Here is a 24227-nt window from a genome sequence, read left to right as displayed (position 1 = left end):
AGCCAAAGATCTGCTCGTCTCACCCCCCCCCCCCCCTGAAACTCCTGACAGACAAAACAGATGGAGCGGCATTAATTCAAAGCCTAAACAATGAGCACATGACAGGAAGAGTGGATTAAGTATTCTTCCTCATGCTGATTTAAGCAGGAAAAAACAATGTGCGGCTATCCTGTGAGCAGAGCGCCGCTATTTGACGAGGCTGTGGCTGTAGAGTTGAATTACTGAGAATAGAAACAAAGAGAAAAGACTAAAGTATTCAGAAACCCAGCACTTCTCGACTTTCAGCGATTGGTTCAACTCACTGAAAAGAAACAATCTGACTGCTTGTCTTTAAAGTTCTCAAAACTCTTTAATTCAAATTTAAGTTACGTCAACAGGTACATTAAATGAGTCAATATGACTCCATGCGTTACTATAGAAAACGTGTTGACAGTGAATTTACAGATAAAGTGAAGATGTGGCCCGGAACCACCTCCGTCAGCTGGATGTGTGTGTCCATCAGCTTTCAGAGTCCATGAGGAAGGTCTCAAAGTTCGGGTTGAGCTCAGACACAAGCGCGTCCACAAAGTCCTCCATAGTGGGCCGTCTCTGCAGCATGCCTGTCTCACACAGAAAACACAACAACGGTTTTTAGGTCAGTCAGCCGAAGCTTTGGTAAGGCTCTGGTTTGAGCCAGTGCCACATTTTCATTTCCACATAAAAATCTTAAAACAGTCTAGCAAAAACAGTTTCAGACATTTTATCATATGATAAACTTTCATATATTTAAAGTTGTGTCTGCAAAATGTGACATGTATTTGTGTTCATCCCCTTTGTTATGATAATCCTCAATAAAATCCAACTTGATCAATTGCTTTCAGAAATCACCCAATTCATAAATAGCACACACCTGTGTGTATTGATTATGTCTGTACCATTCTATATGTTTGTTTTTTCCTTCTTTTATTCAAACTGGACCTTTTTATGAATTGGTTGCACTGGATTTTATTTAGGGGTATTTATGGTTTGAAAACAAGTCTCAGGGTTTCCCACAGTGTATTATAAGCCTGGCGGGCCACCAGGCTTTACTTGTGCCCTCACCAGGCTTAGCAGGTTTTCTGGGGGGAAAACCCTTAAGTCTCCACCACACTTTTCAAATTTTCACCTGTTAAAAAAACCCCCCACAAAAACAATTCATTGACTGTTACTTCCACAGTGATAGAGGAACTTTTCTTCCCTCCGACTTTTCTGTATAACAAATGCGGTGGAGTATATATAAGTGCGCAGGCGAGAGCGAGCTCTAAGAAAGTCTGTGTGATTTCAGAGGCTGTCTGCCAGCTCATGCGTGGAGGACTCGCTCGCTCGCTTTACAATTCAGCTGCACACTTGCTTTGAAGTCAGTTCATTTCCCCTTGTGCAGCTGCCAATGTAAATAACACCCCCCCTCCACACCCCTCCTCTTTCCTGCATGGGTCACCTCCACTGAGCGCACACACACATATACTAACAGACCAGCATATCTGCCTGGACACGCATGACTGGAAATGAACTGAATACAGACTCACCAACACACACACACACACTCGCAGTGGGGAGTTTATGCTGCTGCTGCCACCTTGAAATAGAGACAGCAGGTACAAACTACTCATCTTGCATGAGAACATTGGGGGGAGGGGATGGGGGATTATCCTCTCCTCTTACCCACCCGTCACACCCTGCCCCATGGCTACAAGATGATACCAGCGGTGCAGGGGTCTATAACACAGAGCGACCGCAGGGTTCCTGGATGCCTGGGAACGAGACGGCCACATGAAAGCGGTGATATCCACCCAGCAGTGATAACCTTAAATCACAGCTGTGGCCACGGCTGAGGACAACGAGTTTATGGCCGCTTTAAACTGGAGACCCGAGTGTTGAGAACAACTTGATAGTTTAAAGACTAAAGTTACACATAAAGTCCAACAGTTGGGGGGGAAGTAACATGCTTTAAATACTTGTAACCTATTTATGGCCTGCAGCTCGATTCAGATGGATAAAACTTAGGAGGAGCTTTAAGAGTCAGCGTCCGGTTAAAAAGATGATCAACATTTGAAAAGCACAGAGGTCAAACCGAACGATTTAAAGTGTTATTGAAAATTCATTTTCCATCTTCGAGTAAAAAAAAAAAATAAAAAATTGGGCGACTTGCTGTCCTTTGAGCTCCACTTTGCGTATTAAATATCTGGTTGTTTTACATATTTCTGTTAATCTGGTGTTTTTCTCTGAGGTGAAACCTTTAGCCTGTAAGCCTCAAATCAAAACCTCATCATATTGTTAATTTACTTTTCCTCTGTGCAATGCACATGATTTGCTTTTAGGTGGGATCATTGTAAGTTAAGTTTTTTTTATTATTTCAAAATTAATTTGACTCCTAGTTGACCTATCCATGCGTTCTTTGTTGCTGCTAAATTAAAAACTGGGGGTCATTTCTTTTTGGGTGAATAGTTTGTCCCTGATTAGCCTGTGATTATTAAGGAGTTTGTTTTAAAGTGAAACAGATGTTTCTACTGTGTGAATACTTGAATAATCGAATGCAACAGAAGCATCTTAATCTGATTTACAATAATACTCTGCTGTGCTTGGTATAAAAGGGTGATCTGGAAAGGAAAAAAAATGCAATACATATGCTATGTATTTTTGGTCAACCATGTCGTATGTTAAACACTAATGAGTTTTTTTAGTATTTAATGTGACACAAACTCAACGAAAAGCAAGATTAAAAAGGTCACAGTTTTCAAACATCGTTAAAATAAAAAAAATGTAAAAAAGTCTACATCCAGCCACCTTTACTCTAATACCACAAATTAAATGCAGTTTGACTAGTAGCATTCCAGAATAACCTAACTAGTATTTAAAGTTCAGCAGGGTGTAACATTTTCTCTGTATAAATACAGCAGATATTTCAATGAGACCACAATTCAACTTCTAGGTCAACAATGCACTTTGTGGTCATAAAGTAGCTCTGGAAACCGCCCTAAAATGACCAACTCACCGATAAAACACGGTGGTGGCAGCATCATGCTCTGGGGAATCTGGTTAGCTCTTTTATATGAGCGTACTACATAAAATCTCAGTAAAATACACTGGTATTTGTGCCAACTCCGTGACAAAATGTCAAAGGATGTGAATACTTTGACATTTATTACTTTGACATTTATTGAATTATTATTGCAGGTAAAGTATTGTTTCCACATTTGAAACAATCAGTCTCACTCTTTATGATCAGTTGTGACCTTTTTGATTACAAGATAATCCAAACAGTTTCAGATCGACTTCCAAATTAAACAGAAAACATTACCGAGTAATTTTTTTTTGTCTATTTTGGCTCCAACACCTGAAGAACAGATGAAATCTGCACATTCACACAGTCGGTCATCCATGCAGCCGGCTCTGCTTCCCCCCCCAGCAGCTGAAGCCCAGATACTCTCCCAGTCTTTTAGCATGCTTGATAGTGTTTCAGTTGGCAGAGGTTTATACTAACTCTTGGCCGAGCGCTGAGGAAAAACCAGAGCCAAACTAAACATAATCTGTGCTTTGTGTCCATTGTTGTGAAAGCTTCAGGATGGAGGCTCTGCCATGTGAGTCATCTCGTATTTAAGAGTTTCCATTTCCATTCATAATGGCTCTGACGCAGCCATTGATGAAGGGGCTTCTACCCGTTACAGTCATCTGAGGGCCAGCGTCGTACGCCAACTTGGCCGACAGAGTCTGGGTAAAACAGCAGGTGTTAAAGGACACATGAGGAGAAACGGCCGCTGGAGTTCTTTTCTTCAGAGTGCTTTTAAAAGCCCTTTCAGTGAGAACAGCAATAATAGCCCCTTTTCCTGCATGAAGTGTAAAATCTGATGTGAGGACATTCAAATCCATGACTCCCTCTGCATTTAACTACAAATATATTTTCCTGCGTGTGAAAATTGTGTTTTTTTTATTGAAGAGAAATGGAAAAACAAGTACCTACACTGGTATGTAGGTATGCGGAGTCTATGGAGAATAGCTAGGATGGTGGTCAAATGTAGAGCCAACATGTCTGCGTTTTCCTGCTGCTCTGTGCTGAGCTTCCAGACCAGTTCCTATCTAGTCTTTCCATTAGCTTTGGAGAAATAATAAATATCTGCTAAGATGGCAGTAACCTTTGTATTTATGGAGAGAAAAGTCACTATGAAAAGTTTGAGAAACACTGCTCTATTTAGAATATTAAAAACTGAAGTAAGACAGCATGGAAAGCCAAAATATTGAACAGTGTCTTCTCATATGACCACCAAACAAAAGTACAACCATGTCCGAATGTAGCCCTCAAAGCTACGCTCTGCTTAAACTTACTCTACAATCCAAAAGCATGTTTATTTACAAACAGGGTGGTGGGGCGATGGCTATCTGGAAAATGAAGAACTCTGTAGCCTCTAGCAGCTCCGAGTCTCAGTAATGGAAGCTCTGGGGATAAAATCTCTGTGGAAATGCTTCAAAATTGCTGTTCTGACTGCAGCTACTGCTGGTTAAACTCATCAAACCTCTCAGTTACACCTAGAAAATGTTATACCATAATGGAAAAAGCTAGTAGGTGTTTTATGATCTACATTCTTTAAAAAGATAAAAAAAAATATAGCTTTCCAGTTTAAAACAAGCAGAGCAAATAAACTTGGTTGTTGTATAATAGCCTTAAGCTAAATTTCTGAAAAAAAAAACAAAAAAAAAAAAACGTTCATGAGTTTATAGATAAAATTAAATGTCAAACTAACTCATCTGAGCTGTAAAGGTTTGGCTTTTTGTGATTTACTGGTTTCGTTAGCAGGCCACTTACACCCACAACTTGGAGCAGTCATAATGTTACATTTCTGCTTTAACATGTGAATAAACCGACAGCAAGCAGTAACTCGGTACATCGCCTAAAGTCCTCTTTGGTGTCATCTTCCCTGTAATTGTATTATTCACATATTCTAGGTTGCAAAGATCTGACAGGATTATATGATCCCACACTTCAAAACACATCGCTGGCTGCTTCAGTGGCTGCTGCAGGTAGAGCCAGTCGAAAACATGTCAAGGTGCGAAAAGCAGTTACCTCCGTCAGGCCCGGAGGCAAACCAGAGGCCCACTGACTCTGTAATTGCAGCTTTGAAGTTCAGGAAGTGTTTCCTCCAAACACTCACTTCAGACGGGTCCAGAAAACAAGCAAGACAAGGGTGATGACAAACACTGTGCAGTGAAGCTCTTTGTTTCGGACATGCCCTTTCTCAAAGCACAAAAAGCTCACCGTTAGTGAAGATAAGCCATTTGAATTCAGAAAAGCAAACTTTGTATTCATGACAAAACACTTTGGCAGAGGGAAATGTGCATTGACTGGCTCAAAGCATTGTGCCAACTTCATTTTAATCTAGCCAGATCTTCAGCTCGAGTGAAGCTGTTAAAGAGCACAGCTATAATTGCTCTAATTACAAGACTAATTGCTACAAAAACAGGAGCAGATGTGCTTGAAATGATTGTGTGTTACAATAGCTACCTCCTAAGAAGAGTGTGCGGTCCTCCTCACATGGTGTCATTTGCAAGACAGCCGCTGCTATAAATGTTTAATTGTTGCCGCCAGTGCAGAGCTTTCCCAGCACATGTGGGTGAGAGTGCACTTATGCAAACTGAGGGAAAGACGAGCATCCTGACACAATCCAGGTGTGGAGTTGACTTCTAAAAGCGAAATTAGTCCCAAATCTCCTCTAGAATAAACAGAACCACGTATCAATCAAAAAAATTATCTAGGAAGTCTGTTTAGATCCATATTTTCTAGCATGATGGAGAACTATGACACTAGCAGAAAGTGATAAAAAGGTAGAAGGTTATTAAAGTTTTGCATCCAGTCAACGATCTTAAAGGAGAAACCATCAGAAGTTCAGAAAAAACTGATTTGAGACGTTGAAATTGAAATTTACTTACTGTACCTGCTTCACCTGTACTGCCATTTTGGCACAATAAGCAATCAAAGTGTTCATTTCCAGTGTTCAGCCTGGAGAATGAAAGCCCTCTCTGTAGCAGGACCTCAGGTTCAGTTCAGTTAGTCGATCATCTTTCACCCACTCCTTCCTTTTTTCTTTTCTTCTCCTCCAACTCGCCCTGTCCTGAAGCCTCTGCTGCGGATTTAATAAATGGGTTTCTATTCAGAACATTTCTCCCTGGGAAACGGCCAGTTCTGGACCAGGGAGGCGTCCAGATAAACACTGGCCTTTGGGCCTTTGGCCTCTGGGTCCCGCTGCTACGGTTCCCCCTTCTATCACCTCACAGATGAAGACTAGGAAACGTCACCTTTATGTACTACATTGGAAGGATTATGTATATTGGTTACCATCTCTCTCTTTTCTAACCCTACTGCTGCTAAAAAAGTAATAAGTGATAACAAAAAACTTTTTTTCATTCCCCAGCAATGTTTCCACTGTACTTTAAGTGTATTAGAGAATGAGTTAAGGAATAAAGTGTGAAGATCTACATGTTTTACTATATTTTGTCGTCTTTTAGATACTTGTTCGAATCTAGAGAACACTTGAGATTTAGTTGTAAACTTTTCCAGACTGTGTAAAACCCTGTGAGCCATAAAAATTGAAATTAATTCACCAATATGGTTTTGTATAACTGCTTTCATGATGATGTTAAATAAATCAATCCAATGGTGAAAATAGTGTGATGGTTGGATGAGAAATGCAGGAAAGTCTTTCTTTAGTTTAATCATTGCTCCAGACAGGAATAATAGAATAATTTGATGACTTTTTGGTTTGAGGGACATAAAACAGGTGAATCTGGATTCATCATCTAGCAATTCTAATGTTCTTTAATATCTTTTAGAGTATGTTGCTAAAAAAATGTAATGTTTTTACCATAGAATAATTATTTCCACTGCAGACGTTTTTACGGTCATTCTTGACGACGATGATTTAAGGAAAGGAAAACCTGCCAGAAGACTCAAAATGGGTTTTACCCATGCTGCACACAGTGAGTAGCAGCTCTCACTTCAGAAGAAACCAATAAAAATAAATGTGAGTTTAAGAACAGTTCATTGGTTGAAATAAGAAGGGTCTAATTATTTGGTGGCTGAGATTTTGGGGACTAGAAAGAGGCGACCACAGGGCTGGTGACCGCAGATCGTTTGTATTGTACTTCCTTTCAGTGTCATTATTTGGGAGATTAACAAACTCCCCGTTAACAGGATTACTGCAATGGTCAAACTTAAATTCCTATTCTTGGCTGCTCTGTGGAAACTCGGCAACAAGCAGCCTACGCTCAGATCCATCTTTAGGTCTGGTTTGGTCAGTGCTTCACCCAAATGTGGTTCCTGCAGCAGAGGAGCAGGCGGAGCGCTACCGTCAGTTCGACTACGTCCAACAAACTTCCAGAAAACTAAAAAACAGCCGAAACACCAACTTTCTTTAAATAAAGGCTAAAACCCAACTTTTGAGTGTTATAAAAGAACTCCAGACAATGCTATTAAAAATTTACACTTTCTAAGACAAGAACAAAACCAAAATCATGAATTTTAAGCTAACAATGAAAAAGTAAGTGCTGCATAATCTTTTACTGAGGTAGTACTAATGTAAGACGCTCCTTTACTGAATAATATGTTTTAATCTCGGTTCCCTCATCCAAAAACATGCGTTTTTAAAGAATGCTATGCAGCACCTTGGTCACATGCTCCAGCTTATCTGAAGAAGTCATGTATTCGGTTCATTTACCGGGTTTCCAGCTTTGCAAAGTCAGCAGCGCTGAGGGCACAGACACTAAAACTTATAATCAGCAGTTTCCGCCTCGCCTTCCCTTTCTGCTTTGGTCTGTGGACAAATGCAGGCGGCTGGAAGGCAGACAGAACAGGCTCTACATTCAATATCACAGAGGAGTGCTGGCTTTGTCTCTGGGACAACAAAGCTCTTGTAAACAAAGATAAGAACCAGAAGGTGTGTTTAACGTTTAAATATATGTCACAGAGGAAGAGACTGTTAAACCGCAGCAGCTGGATGAGCTGCGTCTGTGCTTTCAAGGACGTCTTTCTGCTTAAAACGAGACAAAACAAAGCAAGAAACCCAAAGAGCTTCTTGATTAGTTTGTCCTGACAGTTAAAACTAATTGCCGGCATACTGGTGATGCAATTAGACATGCCTTATTATACTCACAAGAAGCTAATACAATGAGGAAATTAATTTCTGATAAGATAATTTCCAGTGGAATCCCTTTTCTGCATGTTTATTGTGATTTGAAGATTTCTAGTATTAAAAAGGAACTCACTCCTAAAGGATTTATGTGAAAAAAACTTGAACTTGCCTTCCACCATCAACATTGGCTCTTTAGCTCCTCCATGAGCCAGCATCTCCCGTCGGTAACGCTCACCCATGTCCCTGACAAAGACACAGAGGGACAGAGAAAGACAAAGAGGAGAAATGATTAGACATGTCATTATCCTCCCATGTTAGAACCGTCCTATTACTTTACCAGGGCTGCCACAGTAAGTGAAACGAAAACTAACTTAAAAAGAAAAGGTAGAGGAAAAAGCCTGGAAGCACACCAGAGCGTCTGAATTTCAAATAAAGCTCTGCTTTGTCCAGCTTTGTCTCTTTGTGTTGTTACAGGATGTGGTGTAGACTCAGGTGTGGATTTGTGAATCAAAGCAGAGACTTGCTGGTTCCAGTTTCATGTTTTGCATGTAACATTTAGCATCAGGTTGAGACTCAAACAGTTTCCAGAGGAGGCGGCCTGTCAGGCTGAATCAGTCTCAGGACTTCAGACATCGAACAGCTCAACACCATGTCTACATCCATCATTTCACTTTCTAAAAAGCAAGAAGTTTAAAGGAGGGTATTATTTATTTTCCCAGGATATGGTGCCAATTTATATCACAACCAAGTTTTGACGCCTTGAAATTGGGCCTCTGTCTCTTTAAGAACCTCCTACTCTTTCCAACACCAACAAAGAGAAAGAGTTCTGAGAATACGTTCCGATACGACTCTCCTTAGAAATAATTCTTGTATTATTAAGCTATAAAACTTTACAAAGTATTCCTAAATATCTATGGTTCATTAGTTAAAGAGCAACTGAACCATTAAAAGTGACTAGTTTCTTGCCAAATGTTGATTTTGCATCAATTCATGAAAAGTGTCTTAAAAGCTCATATAGCATTGCTAACTACTTATAAATAGGTGATACAGCCCCCTCCCAGTAGGATGCATCTAATTTTACATTTCTTCCAGTTGCCCTTAATTCCTTGAAAAAATATACAAACCAACAAACCAACAAAGTGGTTTTGATCCTCAGTTTTTAGGGTCTTCAACCTGAATGATAATCATGAAGCCTTAAGCTCACCTGTTTAATGGATCCTGAACGAAGCACTGCTTCCACACCATGGAGGCCACGGCCCGCGACATGAGGTAAGAGTAGTACTTAGCCCCGTAGCCAATCAGGTGGCTGAATCTCAGCTGCCACGCCTAAAACAGAGCAGCCAGGGTAAAACTGTAGATCACTTCTGTTTGAATGGATTTTTCAGGGAATATAAACTTCTTGAGAACGTTGGCCATCAAGTACAAATAGGTGTATTAGCATTAGTGTGTTCACATTCACAACAATAGTTGTGAAAGAAAAACCTTTTTTTTTCCACAAAAAAAAAACTGCTTTATCTTTTTTTTCCACTGAAAAAAAACGATAAAGCAGATGTGAACAGTTAATTTATGTTATTTCTTTTAATCACAATATTCATATAGTTTTAACACAATAAATTGAATTACATAGATGAGAAACAAGAAGAACCGTATACGAAAAATCCTAATTCCCCTCTGGGAGATTTAATCCTTCAGGTGGAGATGATAAATGTGAGCTTGTTAAGAACAATAAACGTACCACACATCATGCCCGCAAGGCAGAGAACATTTGTGTTTGAAAAGATTTCAGTCAGCGCCTGACTCATAACTGCTGGCAGCCTCCATTTTTAATGCAATATGCAATTATATTATCCTCAAATTTAAATACGGTTTTTAAAAAAAGTAATTGGTACATGCAAATGTGTAAAAAGGATTAAACAAATTAATGTTTTATTGCAGCAGCATATCCCCATCCTGATACTTGTAGAAAGATACAACCTTATGTTTTGGTAAATTTAGTCAAAAATATTTTTTTTTTCTGCTCAAAAGTCTCTTTGCTTTTAACTTTTAACAAAGTTTTTTTTTAACTGTAATATTTGTTAAGTTTGTTAGTGTTTTTAATTTGTAGCACATTACTTGTTTCCCCGAAGTATAAATATGACATGATACGTTTCTTTAAGTATCCCTTCAAAATGGGAAAACAAGAGAATAGGCTATTAGAGTAAGGCAGGTGTGTTGATCCATGTAAACTATGAAATGCTACAAGAAAATTAAGAGCCAGTCCACTTGAGTTATTCATATAATAAGAAGGAAAGTAGACAAAAAAATGTATTGCAGCTTACAAGGTCCTTCTATTAAAAGGACAAACAGGGAAATTCCTAAATGCCAGTAAGCCCCGTTCTCCTCCTTTCTTGTTTCCCCGGTGGATGCCTGAAGGGGCCCCTCACCATATCTATAAAGGAGAGGGCTTTTTTTATGATCTGTGCATTGATCACTCCGGGGAATTCAGCTGGCAAACATTCAAAGACTCAGCAAGACAAGTTTACTGCTACAGTTAATGATAACAGACTGCACACTTTTGTAATAAAAGTTGATCTTTCTCTAGAATTGATATTCTTTCATTATTGTAGGAGTGTTTGCCCAGCTAACAATGGAATTCAATATGAGAGCATAGAAAACATAACAAAGAGGACAAAGAAATGCTTTTGTTTTCTGATTTAATTTATTGAAGTGGTGCTTTGTTAGTTTGTTCAGTAATTTCAATGATTTGAGGAATACAAACAGTGGCTGTTTTGTTATCTAAGCTTGGAGTCTTTGAAACAAAGCGAAGAAAAATAATTTGGGTGTAGTAGACAAACGTATGAAAAGGATGACTTGAATGGGATTAGTGGTTTTCCCAGAAATCCCCAATTCATGTACTGAATGCATTTCTGCATAAATGAAATCCAGAAATAAAAAAAATCTTGGAGGCACCAATTGTGAAGTTTTGAGCCAAAATGGATGATCCAATAAAAAACAAATTGGAACAATGAGATTAGCATTGATCGCAACATTTTTAATGCTTCCATCAGGTCTCGGCCAGGTACTGGTATTATGGTCTACATGGTTTAGTATTTCAAAACTGTCTAAATGAATGCTGCACACTGCCAGTAAGCTGGTAGAAAAACAACTTGACTGTGACAATTTTCCAGATGTGAAAAACCTGGATCGTCATACATCAATCTTATTAAAGCAACAATGTCTTCAATTTACATTTAACAAGACATGAGCAGCTTATCTGTGAAGCACCTAACTGCAGAGAGCCTGACTAACTAACCAGATAATTGGTATACTTGTTTTGATCTAAAGCAGAATAAGCAAAGCTATGAAAACATAACTTTGATGTTACAATCACAAAGTTTAATGGGGTTTTATATTGGTGTAGTTGCTGAAGTTTATTTATGAAACTAATAACATAAAGGTTTCAGACAACATTTTAGCTGTAATATTTAATATACTATCTTGCTATTTTAGCAGTTGCAACAGGACTAACTGTTGCTACTTTGTAAAACATAATTTATTTGTGAGTAATTCCCATTTTCTACAACGGTAATAAGCAATTTTAACATATTGCAGCACTCACCATATCTCTGAATACGTCAATAAAATGTGTCCGCAGCTAAAAAGCAGCTGTTTGAGAGTTTAAACCCAAGTGTTGGCTGATCCTCTCCAAATGTGGTCAAACAGCTTTGAAGCTTCGTCTTCCCTGAGCGATGCAGCAGTGGGAAAAGTAGTCAGGCTCTAAAGTGTCACGCTGACATGACTCTTCTGGGCTGAGGGGACTTTAATAAGAGGAAAATGCACTCTTGAGAGGAGTCACGGCTCACATAACTTTGTAGCGAGGAAAAGTTTGCTGTGTAAAACAGATATACAGCAGCTTGGATCACAGAGATTAGGAGGCCTGTTGAAGCTGTTTGACGTCTAATTAAAATGGAAAATGCACAGTAGTTTGCAAATTATTCAAATCCCCTAAACATTTTGTCATTTTGCGGAGTTCCGGGAACAAACTGATATGTCTTTTGCATCACAGAAAAAAAACATACAAGAGCGAATAATAGTGAAGTGGGAAAAACCTATTGCACCATGTCAATACATGATGAATATATGTGAATATGATCTCATATAAACCATTCAATTGCAGCTGTGGCTTCATGCTGGGGTCACTGTCCTGCTGGAAGCATGATGCTGCCAACACCATGTTTCATAAAGTCTTCCAGGCTCATGTTCAGTGTTAGTACTCTATTTTTATGGAGATGTATTGGAGTAAAGAAGACTTAAGAGAATTACATGCCACGTTTATCAGATTTTTATACTGAAAATAAAAATGTAAACAGTGCATCATTTTTCTTCACAATCACACTCTACATTGGGATGGCATCCCAAATAAAGTTCCAATAAACAACATAGAAATTTGGGTTTGTATCATGACTAGATGTGAAATAATCATTCATAAAAAAAGAAACTACTCCACTTACTTCAGTGTTTACAAAGAGTGTAACCAACTTTTCCTTGCAATTGTTTGCAACATATCTGAGTCAGTAAAAAGCCGCCACTGAAGAGCTATTTATTATTTTTGGAGATCCTTTAAGAACCCATCACACTATCCGTGCAAATGATTTTTAGACTCCTAAACTTCTCTTTTGTTTTTAATCCCTTTGCCTCAAATCGGATGATTAACATCAACATTTCTAAGAGATCGCATGTGGGTGACGCGTCAGCACAATATCCGTCTGATCCTTTCAAAAGACACAAAGTAACTGCAGGCTTTTCATTCTTATACGGCAGATAAAAGACACGTTACGCTTCTTCCACGCTCAAATTGTGTCTTCTTCATCATGCTCCACCACAACTGCATAATTCCACAGAAAGAACGTGCAAGACATGAGCTGTTGTGTAATTAATGCTTAAAAAGATTGGCTCATTGTTGAAAAGAGGAGAAAACACACAAAGAACCAAACAAATGTCTCACTTTCTGCTTGTTGGTTCCCCTCAAACATTTTGATCTTAAAATTGAGCATGTGGTCTGCGTTACCCGCAGCTGATCCTCTCTCTTAGTACACAACAGGAACCAAGAACTGTGCAGTATTAATGACATGTGTCAAAGCTAGCTTAACGGTTAGATCAAAAAGGAACTGAGATAGTTTAACAAAAAAAAAAACCCAACAAACTCTCCAATGATTGCTCTCAATCATTGGAGAGTTTAAATAAGTTCTTTCTCTTAAACTGAGGAACATGACTCAAGATCCAGCTCTGCACAAAGTGTCTCATTATGGTTTGGGAAGCTAAAGAGCACTCAGCAGTCCAAAAACTACCGTAAGATTTACGGAGAGACAAACAAGCAGGAGTGCTGTGAAGAGAACCGCAGGCCTGGACGCTGACATTATGAGGCAATATTCAGCTTTTCTGCAATCTCTATTCCTGATGGCACCCCACATAATTATAGCTCCAAGGGAATTCTGTGAGAAGACCATTGCGAGCTGAAATATGACTTTCATTTTATTCCATTTTGCCTCTTGGCCCCATCCTTTCACCCACAGCTGCAGAAATGGGGGGAAACTTGGCTCTTTTTTTCATTAAAGGGCTGGGAGGAAGAGTTTAAAATATTTCCCATAGGAGAGCTCATAGAAGGGCTGAGTGTGCTCTGTTATTTCAGGAGAGCTTTAAACGGGGACTTTAATCCTATAACTGCCTCCTAGTCTGAGGGGGTCATACATAAAACGAAGCAAAAAGTGGAGAAGGAAAGGTTCCCCTCCACGCTTTGGCATTCCAGTCAAATAAATGATCGTGTTTTTAAAGACATCATGATGATGAAGAGAGTGCAAGTTAATCAATAGGTGAAAAAAATGCTCAAGATGATTGGGACGTACCGTGTTGGGTGTGTAAGGCAACCCATAAAACTTCTCTTGCATCTCCTTGAGGATTTCTGTTGTGGAGCGGTTCTGTGGTTTGCCATGGTAGATCTGGTCCAAGGCTGCATAGAAAACCTGACAACAAAAAAAGAGAAAACTCAACAACAACAACAACAACAACAGAATGAGAAGTAAAACACAGGAAAAAGGAACCTTATAACTCAGGGACAAGCTTAACTGTGGCTTCAAAAACAAAAAGACAAAATGATAAAAGCTGCACCCTTACCTTAGAAAGCTCAGGGCTCTCCCACACACAGGAATGTAAATTACCACTGGAGCTGCCTGTTGTTTTTTTTTTTTTTTTAACGTTCATATTTGCAGCATTCTTTGACAAGGTATCTCAAGAATCATGAAATCAGATTTTAGTTTTCAATAAATCATAATGCCAATCATATATACTGTTCTGCTAATTTCATAACGGATGCTAAAAATAAAGGGTTTGGCCCACTACAGTGCAGTCCAGCAACATCCGGATATAATCTTAACTAATGGAAGCGTCTTTTGAATCATATGTTAAACTCAAGGCCAGCAAGATAAATCCGAGGTTTTTTGTATGGTTAATTAGATATTATTATCTGGGATCATAACATCTGAATAGGGACACACCTACTTAAATAGCATAATTGAATTCACTATTAGTTTAATGGAAATGTTGTAATAGTCACACAAAAAACTGCATTCAAACTCTTGTGATCAAATCTCGTAACAACCTGAAAGTGTTGAATTTAAAACTCCAGTTAGATTTCCAGAGGCTGGGGATTTTACCTGCAGCTGGGTGTCTGCCGCTCCGCACACCTTCTTGGACTCACACAGGCGAGCTACCATGTTCTCAGGCAGAGGCTGATGAAACACAGACAGAGTAAACCTGTCAGCAAGTTTGTCTTTTAAAACACTACTCTCTTCATTCTGCGGTGTCAGTCATACCTGCCCAGTTTCAAAATGACGGGCGAACTGACTGATGACTCGATAGTCTGTGGCAAAATACTCCATGAGGATGGAGGGGACTTCGGCAAAATCCGTCGCACACCTGGTTCCTTGAAGAGCAACATGAAATCTTATGAACTTTGACTTCTCATGAGTAAAGGTGAAAAGTGTAAAAAGAAGGAGAGGGGGGCATGGAACATTGGAGGTTAGGATTAAGTTACAAATTAGGCCGATTTTATGAACACCTTAGATTTCAGAATCATGTTTAAACACATTTAAACAAGACAACCACTAAAGCAGCAACTACAAGTTTAGTCAATATTGTCACACAGCTAATGATCTCTTAGATTACTTGGCATTTTTCAGAGTCATCTGACACCACCTGCAAATGGTGTTGAGCGTCCTGTAAACCCTGCCAGAAGACCTACACTTGATCGGATTCACTTTCCATTTCAAATTCACTGCGATGAAACAAAAACCCTCCAGGTCTGTGTCAAACAACGTAATTCTAGCTCGTGACATTTGGAACTACACACAGTCATCATTTACGGACTGGGAGCTCATAAAGCTCATAAAATGTCAACCAGAAAACACCTTCTGTGCTGTTGGATTGTTATTACTTCACTAACTCCTGTCTCACTTTCCAAAGTAGACTTTAATTCAAATAAGCCCTTCAAGCTTTGCATGGTTACAATTTGTGATTTGCTCAGAGGGGGTGTGCGTCCGTCCTCGCTGCACCTGTCACGTGTTGGTAGCGAGTCCGTCCCAGCATGGAGTGCATGGCGTGGCCCATCTCATGGAACAGGTTCTCCATCATGCCCGGGGTGAGCAGAGTGGGGGCGCTCTTGGTGGGGTGAGGGAGGCTCAGCATCAGCACGACGACCGGCAGCTGGTACCGATCCGTTTCCTGGCACCAGCGTCCGCCCCGGATGGTGAAGTGACAGTCCTGCATGGACAAGCATAACGTTGCATCCAGTGAATTAGAATATTATTGAAGAGTTCATTAATTTCAGTAACTCAAGGGAAGCACATAATTTTAATAATTACGCACTCAAAAATGAAACCCCTTTATGTTTTGAATTAGAGAAGAAAAATAATCTCCGATTTACAGCTGAGGCAGCAGCTTCAAATTGGAGACTAATATATCATTTATCAATTATATATCAAACACAAGTCATGTTTGACATATGCAGCCAATCTACAACTACTATAATTACTTTATTCTGCTATAAAATGGCACTATGTGCCTGTACAATACATAACACTACCACTTTAAATGCTGTTAAAGAATATATTAGAAATTTTAAAGAAAAATTTTAAACAGTTCTGACAAAGCTTTACAAAAAAACTGAACGACTGGTGGCTGGCTACAAATTTTGATCTGTGCCTTTTGGTGCAACCCATTAAGATCTAATTCAGACCTGATGTGAACTTTGTTGTTTACTTACCTGATGAGGTTTATCTCGTCGGTGGAAAAAGTCGCAGTAGATGTATCCCAGCAAGCCTTCAGTTTCATGCACCACAGCCTAGTGACAAACGCATGTAAACCTCATCATAATCGGAGCACAAGCTGTATGTAAAAAAAACTGACTTCCAGAGAAAAGTTGTGATTTAAAAACAACCGATAAGGTTTTGCACAGAAGATTTCCATCACCAGTTTGCGGACGTCCTCGCTCCACACTTCTCCAGCACCGGGATGTTCAGACATGAGGGAGACACCATACAGCTGGGAAAAAAGGTTGTTCAAACCCTCCATACAAGCACCAAGAGACAAGTAGGGACTGTAGAGGCTCGGTTCAATGTTGTATCTGGAAAGAGCAAAAGGAAAATCCAATTATTAAAAAAGAGGGAAAAAAATTATTTTCAACCAAATGGAAGACAGATTCTGTGATATGTTTGCCATTAAGTAACCTTCAGGATTAAGACCTGACCCTTGGCCGCACTTATATTTCTACATTTCTTTCCAAGTAATAAAAACAAATCTAGTTCCTCATCTTATTTTGAGGAACTGTCAGACCAATAAAAAATAGAAATTAATTAATTGATTCAAAATTTAATTCTCCACATCTGAACCCTAAATAACATGGAGCAAAGATAAAGATGTGCAGGCCTTGTGATACACGTCACTGAACTCAAATGCTTGTTTACCTCCAAAATTTAATCCATGAGTCATTAGTGATTAATAGATTAAATTCAAGTATCAGCTCTGATAGTCACACACATTTAATGCACTGCTTCACTCTCCTCCATACTTTGCATAGTGACAACATACATGTGGGTCCTCGCCAGCTTGGTTTTCCACAGTTTCAGTTCTTGTGAACTGTATTAAATTTTCCTCAAATTGTAGGTGTGGCCAAGTTTAAAGAAATATTTTCTCACAGTGTTGAAAATCAGGACATCTGACTTACTTGAATGGCAAGTTCTATAGGAGATATGGGCCTAAATTCATGTGTGTAGGAGAAGACATGCATCTAAAAGTATAAGAATAACAGCTCTTGGGGACAGGAATTGAAAAGCCCTGATTTAGGGTAACAGGAAGTTAAAAATGAAAAAATAAAACATTTTCAACACTTTAATTAATAAAGTGAAGAATAAATTACAACAATGTTTCAGTGTAATACATATGAAAAGAATAGTGTGGTTTGCCTATAATTGCAGTACCAGTAATTTTACTCAAAACATTTTTTTTCTTAAAGGGGCAGTATCATGTATTTTCCAGGCACATTCAGCTTACTATGCTACCTTCAAGTTATAAAAATGCTGTATATATTAAACATTGCTTAATAGAAATCTGACTTTGTGACTTTAAAATTGAGCCTTTGTCTCTTGGGAAAACATCTTCCTCTTTCCGACGGTCCACCTTCAAGGCGTAATCACAACAATGCTCTCATGTCGTTTAGAACTGCTCTAAGAGAGTTGAACTGAAAAGTAGTATGTGTAATAAGTGTTACGATTGGCGTCGTAAACTTAATTATGCAAACATGAGTTTGCAGGTGCCCATCCTTGATTGGCTCCCAGAAGACAGCGGAGACGTCCAATTGGTGGCCTGCCAGAGGAGACGGATATAAAAGCTGCTGCTGCGGACTTAATGAACCCGCAGCAGATTGGCTGGCGGCTACAGCTCCAAGGAGGAACCGAGTGGAAAGAGGCAGCACTTTGTGAGAGCAAGCCTTTAGGAACACCTGAATTGCTGCCATGTGAGACTAAAGGATTTCTCAAACATACAGGAAGGAATCAAAGCAGCATTCTAGATATGTTTTTGATGAGGGAAAACATTATAACATGATATAAAAATGTTAAAGTTTACATAAATACCACCCTTTGACGAAATAAACATACTCAAATAGAGTGTTGAGTATGTTTGACTTTTTCCAGTGCGAGATAATGCTACTGCAATAAAAATGTTAATTTATTTTAATGTTTTCTACACATATTTAGTTGCGGGAACTCCACATAAAGTCATCTTGGTATTATGAAAGAGGAAAACATTATATTAAAGATAAAATAAAGATTTTTTTAAGCTTTCTCAAGCAGGAGATGGAGACACCACTGAAGCAGCTCCCATGCTTCTCCCATATCATCCTTTGTAGCAAGTGACACCTGAGGCACAGTTTGGTTCCACAAACTGAGAGAATGGAAATATGACCGTCAAAGCTCATCACATAAAGACGACTTAACCTGATTTTTACCAAATGACAATGAACTGGAAAACAAGTTAAGGTTTCCACCTTTCAGCACGCAGGACACCACTGAGGAATGGATGATCCCAGGGCATTAGCTCCTGTGGGAAAACAAGAGGTTACAGATTGTTACTGAAGCTTGAACTAATGTTCAATATTTAAAGTATCAGGGTGTATAGTAAAGGAACATTGTTTTGCTTGTAATGGGAAAAAAAAAAAAAAAAACACCCACAGCATTACGAGGGTTGAGCTTCTTCTTCATGTCTCTCATCATCTGAAAATCTTTTGCTGTTCTGGGAGATAAAAAGATAAAAGTAACAAGTTATGAGCTAACTGTCTGCAGGCGTTAATTCCTGGCTGTACGCACCTCTTTCAGCACAGGGTCAATGGGGGGCAGAGCCTATCACAGCATGCATTTGGCTGAAGGCAGGGGAACACCCTGGACAGGCTGCCAGGCTAACAAGCTCACAATAATTCCTGTGGTTAATTTAGAGCACTCTGGTCCACCTTTTCTTTTTGGACTGTTTGAGTAATTCTCCGCATGCAGAATACAACAGCATAAAATAAGGAACCCAGAAGGCCAGAGGCTTTTGAGGATAATTACATCTATTTGACTACATTTTTAATGCATAAATGGTTTTAAGTAACGCCCACAGAGTTATTGTAGCTTATCAAGGCAGATATAGTATATTTAAAGACAAAAGTAGCAAAAAAAAAAAAAAAAAACGTCATACCTCTGTGACAGCTTGTCTGTTAACAACTGGAGAAAACTCATCACAGTTTCTACAGAAGATGAGAAGGGTAAAGTTTAAACATTTTCTATAAGCGTCGCTGGTGCTCCAACAAACTAAAATATTTTTTAGCAAACTACAGTTTTTTTTAACCGGGTTTTTTACTGAGTTACCTGGATTTTTGGCCATGGTTCCTTTTAGTGCTCTGTGTCCATAGGAGTCATAGCCAACCAGTTTGGCCAGTTTGTACCTGCACTTCAGCAGCTCCTCCAGACACTCCATAAGGTCAGCATTGGGATAGAGGTAGATTCTGTATGCAATCTCTCGTAGCTAGATAGTGGACATACACACATATACATTAGTGTATATATAATCAATGTTAATGGCTAGACATTTTTTTAAAAACCTTTATATGTGGAAATAAATTCATTAGATTACTACTGTGGTATACAGGAAGATCTAAAAAAAACTGAATATGGTGAAAAACTCCAATATTTTTGCCACTCATTTCAGAAAGTGAAACTTGTAATATATATATAGATTCATAACATATCTCATTGTGCAGTCTGGTGCCTCTCTTCAGGCCAGTTTGCTGAACAGCAACAACATGGCCATGGCTTTGGACCACTGTATATCTCTGTTGCTGGTGCAACTTTTTCTGTCGCACTTTTTCCTTCCACTCAACATTCTATGAATATACTTGGATACAACACTGTGTAAATTACCAGCTTATTTAGCAGTTAGCAGGGTATTGTTGAATGTCTTCTGGACTTCTGACAAGATTGTGTAGCCAAATGAGAGACTATTTAGAGGCTCAGGAAACTTTTGCAGGTGTTTTGAGTTAATTAGCTGACTAGGGTGTGACATCACGAGTTTCAAATATGTAACCCTTTCACAATATTCTACATTTCTGAGTGACTGAATTCTGGGTTTATGTTATCCGTCAGCCATAATCATCATGATTACAATAAATAAAAATTGGAATATGTCATTCTGTCTGATGAATGTTATTGATAAATGAATTTAACTTTCTGAAATGTGTGATAAAAAATATTTTAGTTTTTAAAGACATGCCTCTATGAGCAAGAACTAAAGATGTATCACTTAGAAAAACCATAATACCAAAATAATTCCTAATACAACAAAATATATAATTCACTTTTTTTTTAAATTAACCATGTATAAGACAGAAAGAACTACTGAGATCAGAAACTTTACATGAACTGAGCCTAACTATGGTTTAAACCAGTGTTTCTCAGCCCTGGACCTCAGCGCCCCCCTGCTCTGCATGTTTTAGATGTGCCTCTATTCCAGAACAGCTGAATCACATGACTGCATGACCATCAAGTACTGCAGAAGCCTGTTAATCACCCAGAGATACAATCCAGGTTTGTGGCAGAAGGTAAAAACCTAAAACATGCAGGGCAGGGGGGCGGTGAGGACCAGGGTTGAGAAACACTGGTTTAAACTGTGGCAATGGCGCCACCTGTTGAACAACGAGGGAAGTGTATTAGTGCTTCAGACTATAAACATACCAAGTCATCAGGGGAATCTGCATGCAGTCCTCCAATTTGAATGAAACTTCCGTCACTTGCAAAGTGGACCTGCAGATGTTTGGGAATCGCAGACTTTGCGATTCTGTTGGGCACATGAGAGCCAATCAGAAACTCGTTGCTTAGATCCAGGAGCTTAACGTGAAGAGCAACAGCCTCTTTCCTCTGCAGGAAAGACAGGAGGGATAAGTGGAGACATCCTAAACAGAATTAGTCCATCAGGAGAAGCACATAAACTAAAATCTCACCAGTTTGTCATCCAGATGAATTCCGCTGATTTCAAAATCAAACATGAATAACTCTGCCACTCGCCTAAGAATAAAAAAAAAATTAAAAAAAATATGTAAAAGCTTGACCAGGTCTGAACAATCGTCACTTACAGCAAAGTCAAAAACGAAATAGATTCCTAATAACTGTACTTTGTGTCAGGGTCCAGCTCTGCCACAACTTTTGCATTGTCCAGTAAATTCTTCAGGCCCTTGCATAACTCAACATTAGTGTTCAGCCTGCAACATAAATTCATAGACATGTATGCATGAATATTTCACAATTTGCCAGCTTTCACAGTTTCTGTAAGTTGTGTAACGTTGTAAAGACCCAGGCATCTTACTTCTCCACGACTGTGCCAATGTCTATGCAGGTCTTCTCTGCAGCTTCACGGTATGCTGGGTCTGGATGGGCCACTTTTATAAAGTCTGCCTGAAATTAAATTAGACAATGAAACTAGGACTGAGCATTTATTTTTAGGTTTAGATGAAAAAAACAAAAACAAAATGTCCTCAGACATGGAGGCAAAGTTTGATCCGCTGAACGTTTGAGTCGTAACAGGATTGACAATTTCCTCAACTGCAAGTGTAGAAACAAACAATAGTTGATTTAAAATACAAAAACAACAACAATGGGGAACAAAAATAAAGGCAAGAAACTATCATTTTATTGGCTTACTCTGAGATTAGCCACTGACTAAATTAGTAATCTTTGGTTTTAGAGTTTTGACTTGTTAGAAATAGTACTGCTAAACTACCCTGACCTTGGCATGTTGGTAAAAGCGCTGGCTTGCTTTACAGTGGCTACCATTGGTCCCTATATTTAACTATTAATTAAGCACATTATATTTTAAATCTCTCCAAACAGCTCACCTTGGGTTCATTGACCTTAAGTTTGTTTAGAAACACAGGCTTGAGTAATGCTGGACTTGAAAAAGATGAATTCATTTCATTTCATGACATTTAAATTACAACAAATAATGTTTTAGATAACATTTGTAAACAACCAATTAGAAGCAGCAAAAAATGGTTTTGCTTTTCTGTTCTAACAAAACAGAAAAGCTGGTAGCTTTTATTATGGTAGTTTTTCTCAAGGATTTTATTTTTTCTTTTAAATTAAACAACCTATACAGAAGAATTCAATCCTTAAAACAAGAAACACATTTATGCCATAACTTTTGGTGTAAATACTGTGATGAACTGAAAATACTGTATGCTTACTAAAGATGGTGATACTGTAAAAATAGTGACATCACCTGGAGGTGACCAGAGGGGCAACAGCAACTCGTATAGAACCAGCAGCCCCACCACTGGCCTATGTAGTATTGTATCCGTTTATAACATGAACACTTTTTTTAAGCCACCCTTATTAAGAATCGTGTCCCAGCCCATGCCTACTGATGGGTATAAAGGTGCTTCATCCTTTAAGTCCTACAGATATCCCATTATGCCATAGCCCTGAATACTCCTGCCCACTTGCATACAACACTTAACTGAAAAGTTTCTTCTTCTCCCCTAAATCAAAGTAAACCTTACTGCTTTATTGCATATAAATATCTGACCACATTTAAGGGGGATAAACTCACCAGATCAGCCACTTTGCACAACCCATCTGACAGTTGGTCAAAACACTCCACTGTCTCCACACCTGGAGAACAGGAGCAGGCTCTGTGCAGCAGGAGCTCAGTGTTTTTCAGGGCTGTCTGTGTGGCTGCCTGGAAGCCTTCAGGACAGCTGAGCTCTGGCACTCCAAACAAACCCTGGTCACACAAACACATAAAATGACAGGAAATATGTCATTAGGTTTATCAAAAAACTGCAGCTTTTGTTGATCCCTGCACAAAACTGTTACATTAGTAAATACAGCAGGTGAGAATGTGAAAAATTTACAAACCACGTTTTTCTCAACCAGGTCCAGCCTCCTGAAAGGTTTGGCATTGAATGCAGCTCCAACAGGGGACCATGTGGTGACTTTTCTCCGTACATGGGTCCACAGACTCCTGTACTTCACCAGGTGAAGCAGCCTTTGTGAAGCAGACATTGTGAACTAAATCTGCTGTAACTCGTCTCCTGAAGAGCAGAAAGCTCTACCGCAGGGTTAACTGTTGATACTGATAGAAAGTGACAGAGGGCATGCTAAACTTTAGCCTTTACGTTAGTCTGTCTGGCAAGTCCAAAAATAAAATGCGTGTCTTTAAATATCCCGAATACATTAGAAACCTTTACATCTGGTGGGAAACGAATATTTATCTCTAATAGAATAAAAGAGGACCTGTCCAACTAGCATGAAAGCCGATAGCATGTTAGCTCATTGCCTACTCAATGCGAATCCAAACTTTTGTACCATCTCGCCCTTTCGTTAAAAAAAATAAAATAAAATAAAAAAATTATATATATACACACACACACACACACACACACACACACACACACACACACACACAAGTCCTTTAAAGATAAAGTAAACGGGTCTTACTAGGTCTCGTTATTTATTGGAGACGTTAATGTAACATATTCTGCGTGAATATATCTTACAGGAACGGGTGTTTGCGCAAATGCAGTGTGTCGAAAGTGCGAATACCCATCGAAATCTGTCGTCATGCGAGTTCTTCCTATAAAAAGCAGGCAATAAAATAAAATTGTATCACTTAAACGTTCACACCTCTTGATATTGTCACATTTCGACATGTTACACCCACAAACTCCTGTGCATTTTAATATTAATTTTATGCGAATATTACTTTAAAACCATCTAATATTACTTGCATTTCATGTTTAGTTCTTACAAAATTATTCGTTTTTCCATAGATTCTCAATAGGATTTACATTATACTTTTATTATAAACTGCACATGCCGACTTTCATTTCTATCAGTGACATCTGAAGACAATTATTTCTATGGATTTTATTTAGAGCCATCACATGAATAAATTTATATACACACCACACACGTCACTTTTCAGATTAGTGAAAAAATTTTCTTTACTTCCATTATACACTTCTTTGTATTGTAA

General features: G+C 38.8%; 1 protein-coding gene across 1 annotated transcript; it reads right to left on the bottom strand.

Moving 5' to 3' along the window:
- Positions 1–327: 327 nt before the first annotated feature.
- On the bottom strand, positions 328–23579 carry LOC103154586 (mitochondrial intermediate peptidase). The gene is made up of 19 exons (XM_007575919.2): positions 23108–23579; positions 22800–22973; positions 21558–21646; positions 21367–21453; positions 21196–21259; positions 20930–21112; positions 19568–19724; positions 19398–19446; positions 18896–18956; positions 18712–18764; positions 16638–16791; positions 16432–16509; positions 15722–15929; positions 14984–15093; positions 14825–14899; positions 14018–14134; positions 9340–9461; positions 8305–8378; positions 328–599 (listed from the first exon to the last, which is right to left on the bottom strand). The coding sequence occupies exons 1-19, from the start codon at positions 23252–23254 to the stop codon at positions 499–501; spliced, it is 2103 nt and encodes a 700-aa protein (XP_007575981.1). The 5' UTR covers positions 23255–23579; the 3' UTR covers positions 328–498.
- Between the last annotated feature and the right edge of the window lie 648 nt (positions 23580–24227).

Source organism: Poecilia formosa, unplaced genomic scaffold (genome assembly GCF_000485575.1).
Source record: "Poecilia formosa unplaced genomic scaffold, Poecilia_formosa-5.1.2 Scaffold392, whole genome shotgun sequence".
NCBI lineage: Eukaryota > Metazoa > Chordata > Actinopteri > Cyprinodontiformes > Poeciliidae > Poecilia > Poecilia formosa.
This window is presented reverse-complemented; position numbering and strand designations above follow the sequence as displayed.

Bases quoted from the DNA above. Each gene is read 5' to 3' on its own strand.
- LOC103154586 (XM_007575919.2), bottom strand. From the start codon at position 23,254: ATGTCTGCTTCACAAAGGCTGCTTCACCTGGTGAAGTACAGGAGTCTG. The intron at 16,510-16,637 runs GTGATGGAAATC...GTTTGTCACTAG, and splicing joins GCGAGGACGTCCGCAAACTG to GCTGTGGTGCATGAAACTGA. The intron at 15,094-15,721 runs GTGCAGCGAGGA...TTGCTCTTCAAG, and splicing joins TCGCTACCAACACGTGACAG to GAACCAGGTGTGCGACGGAT.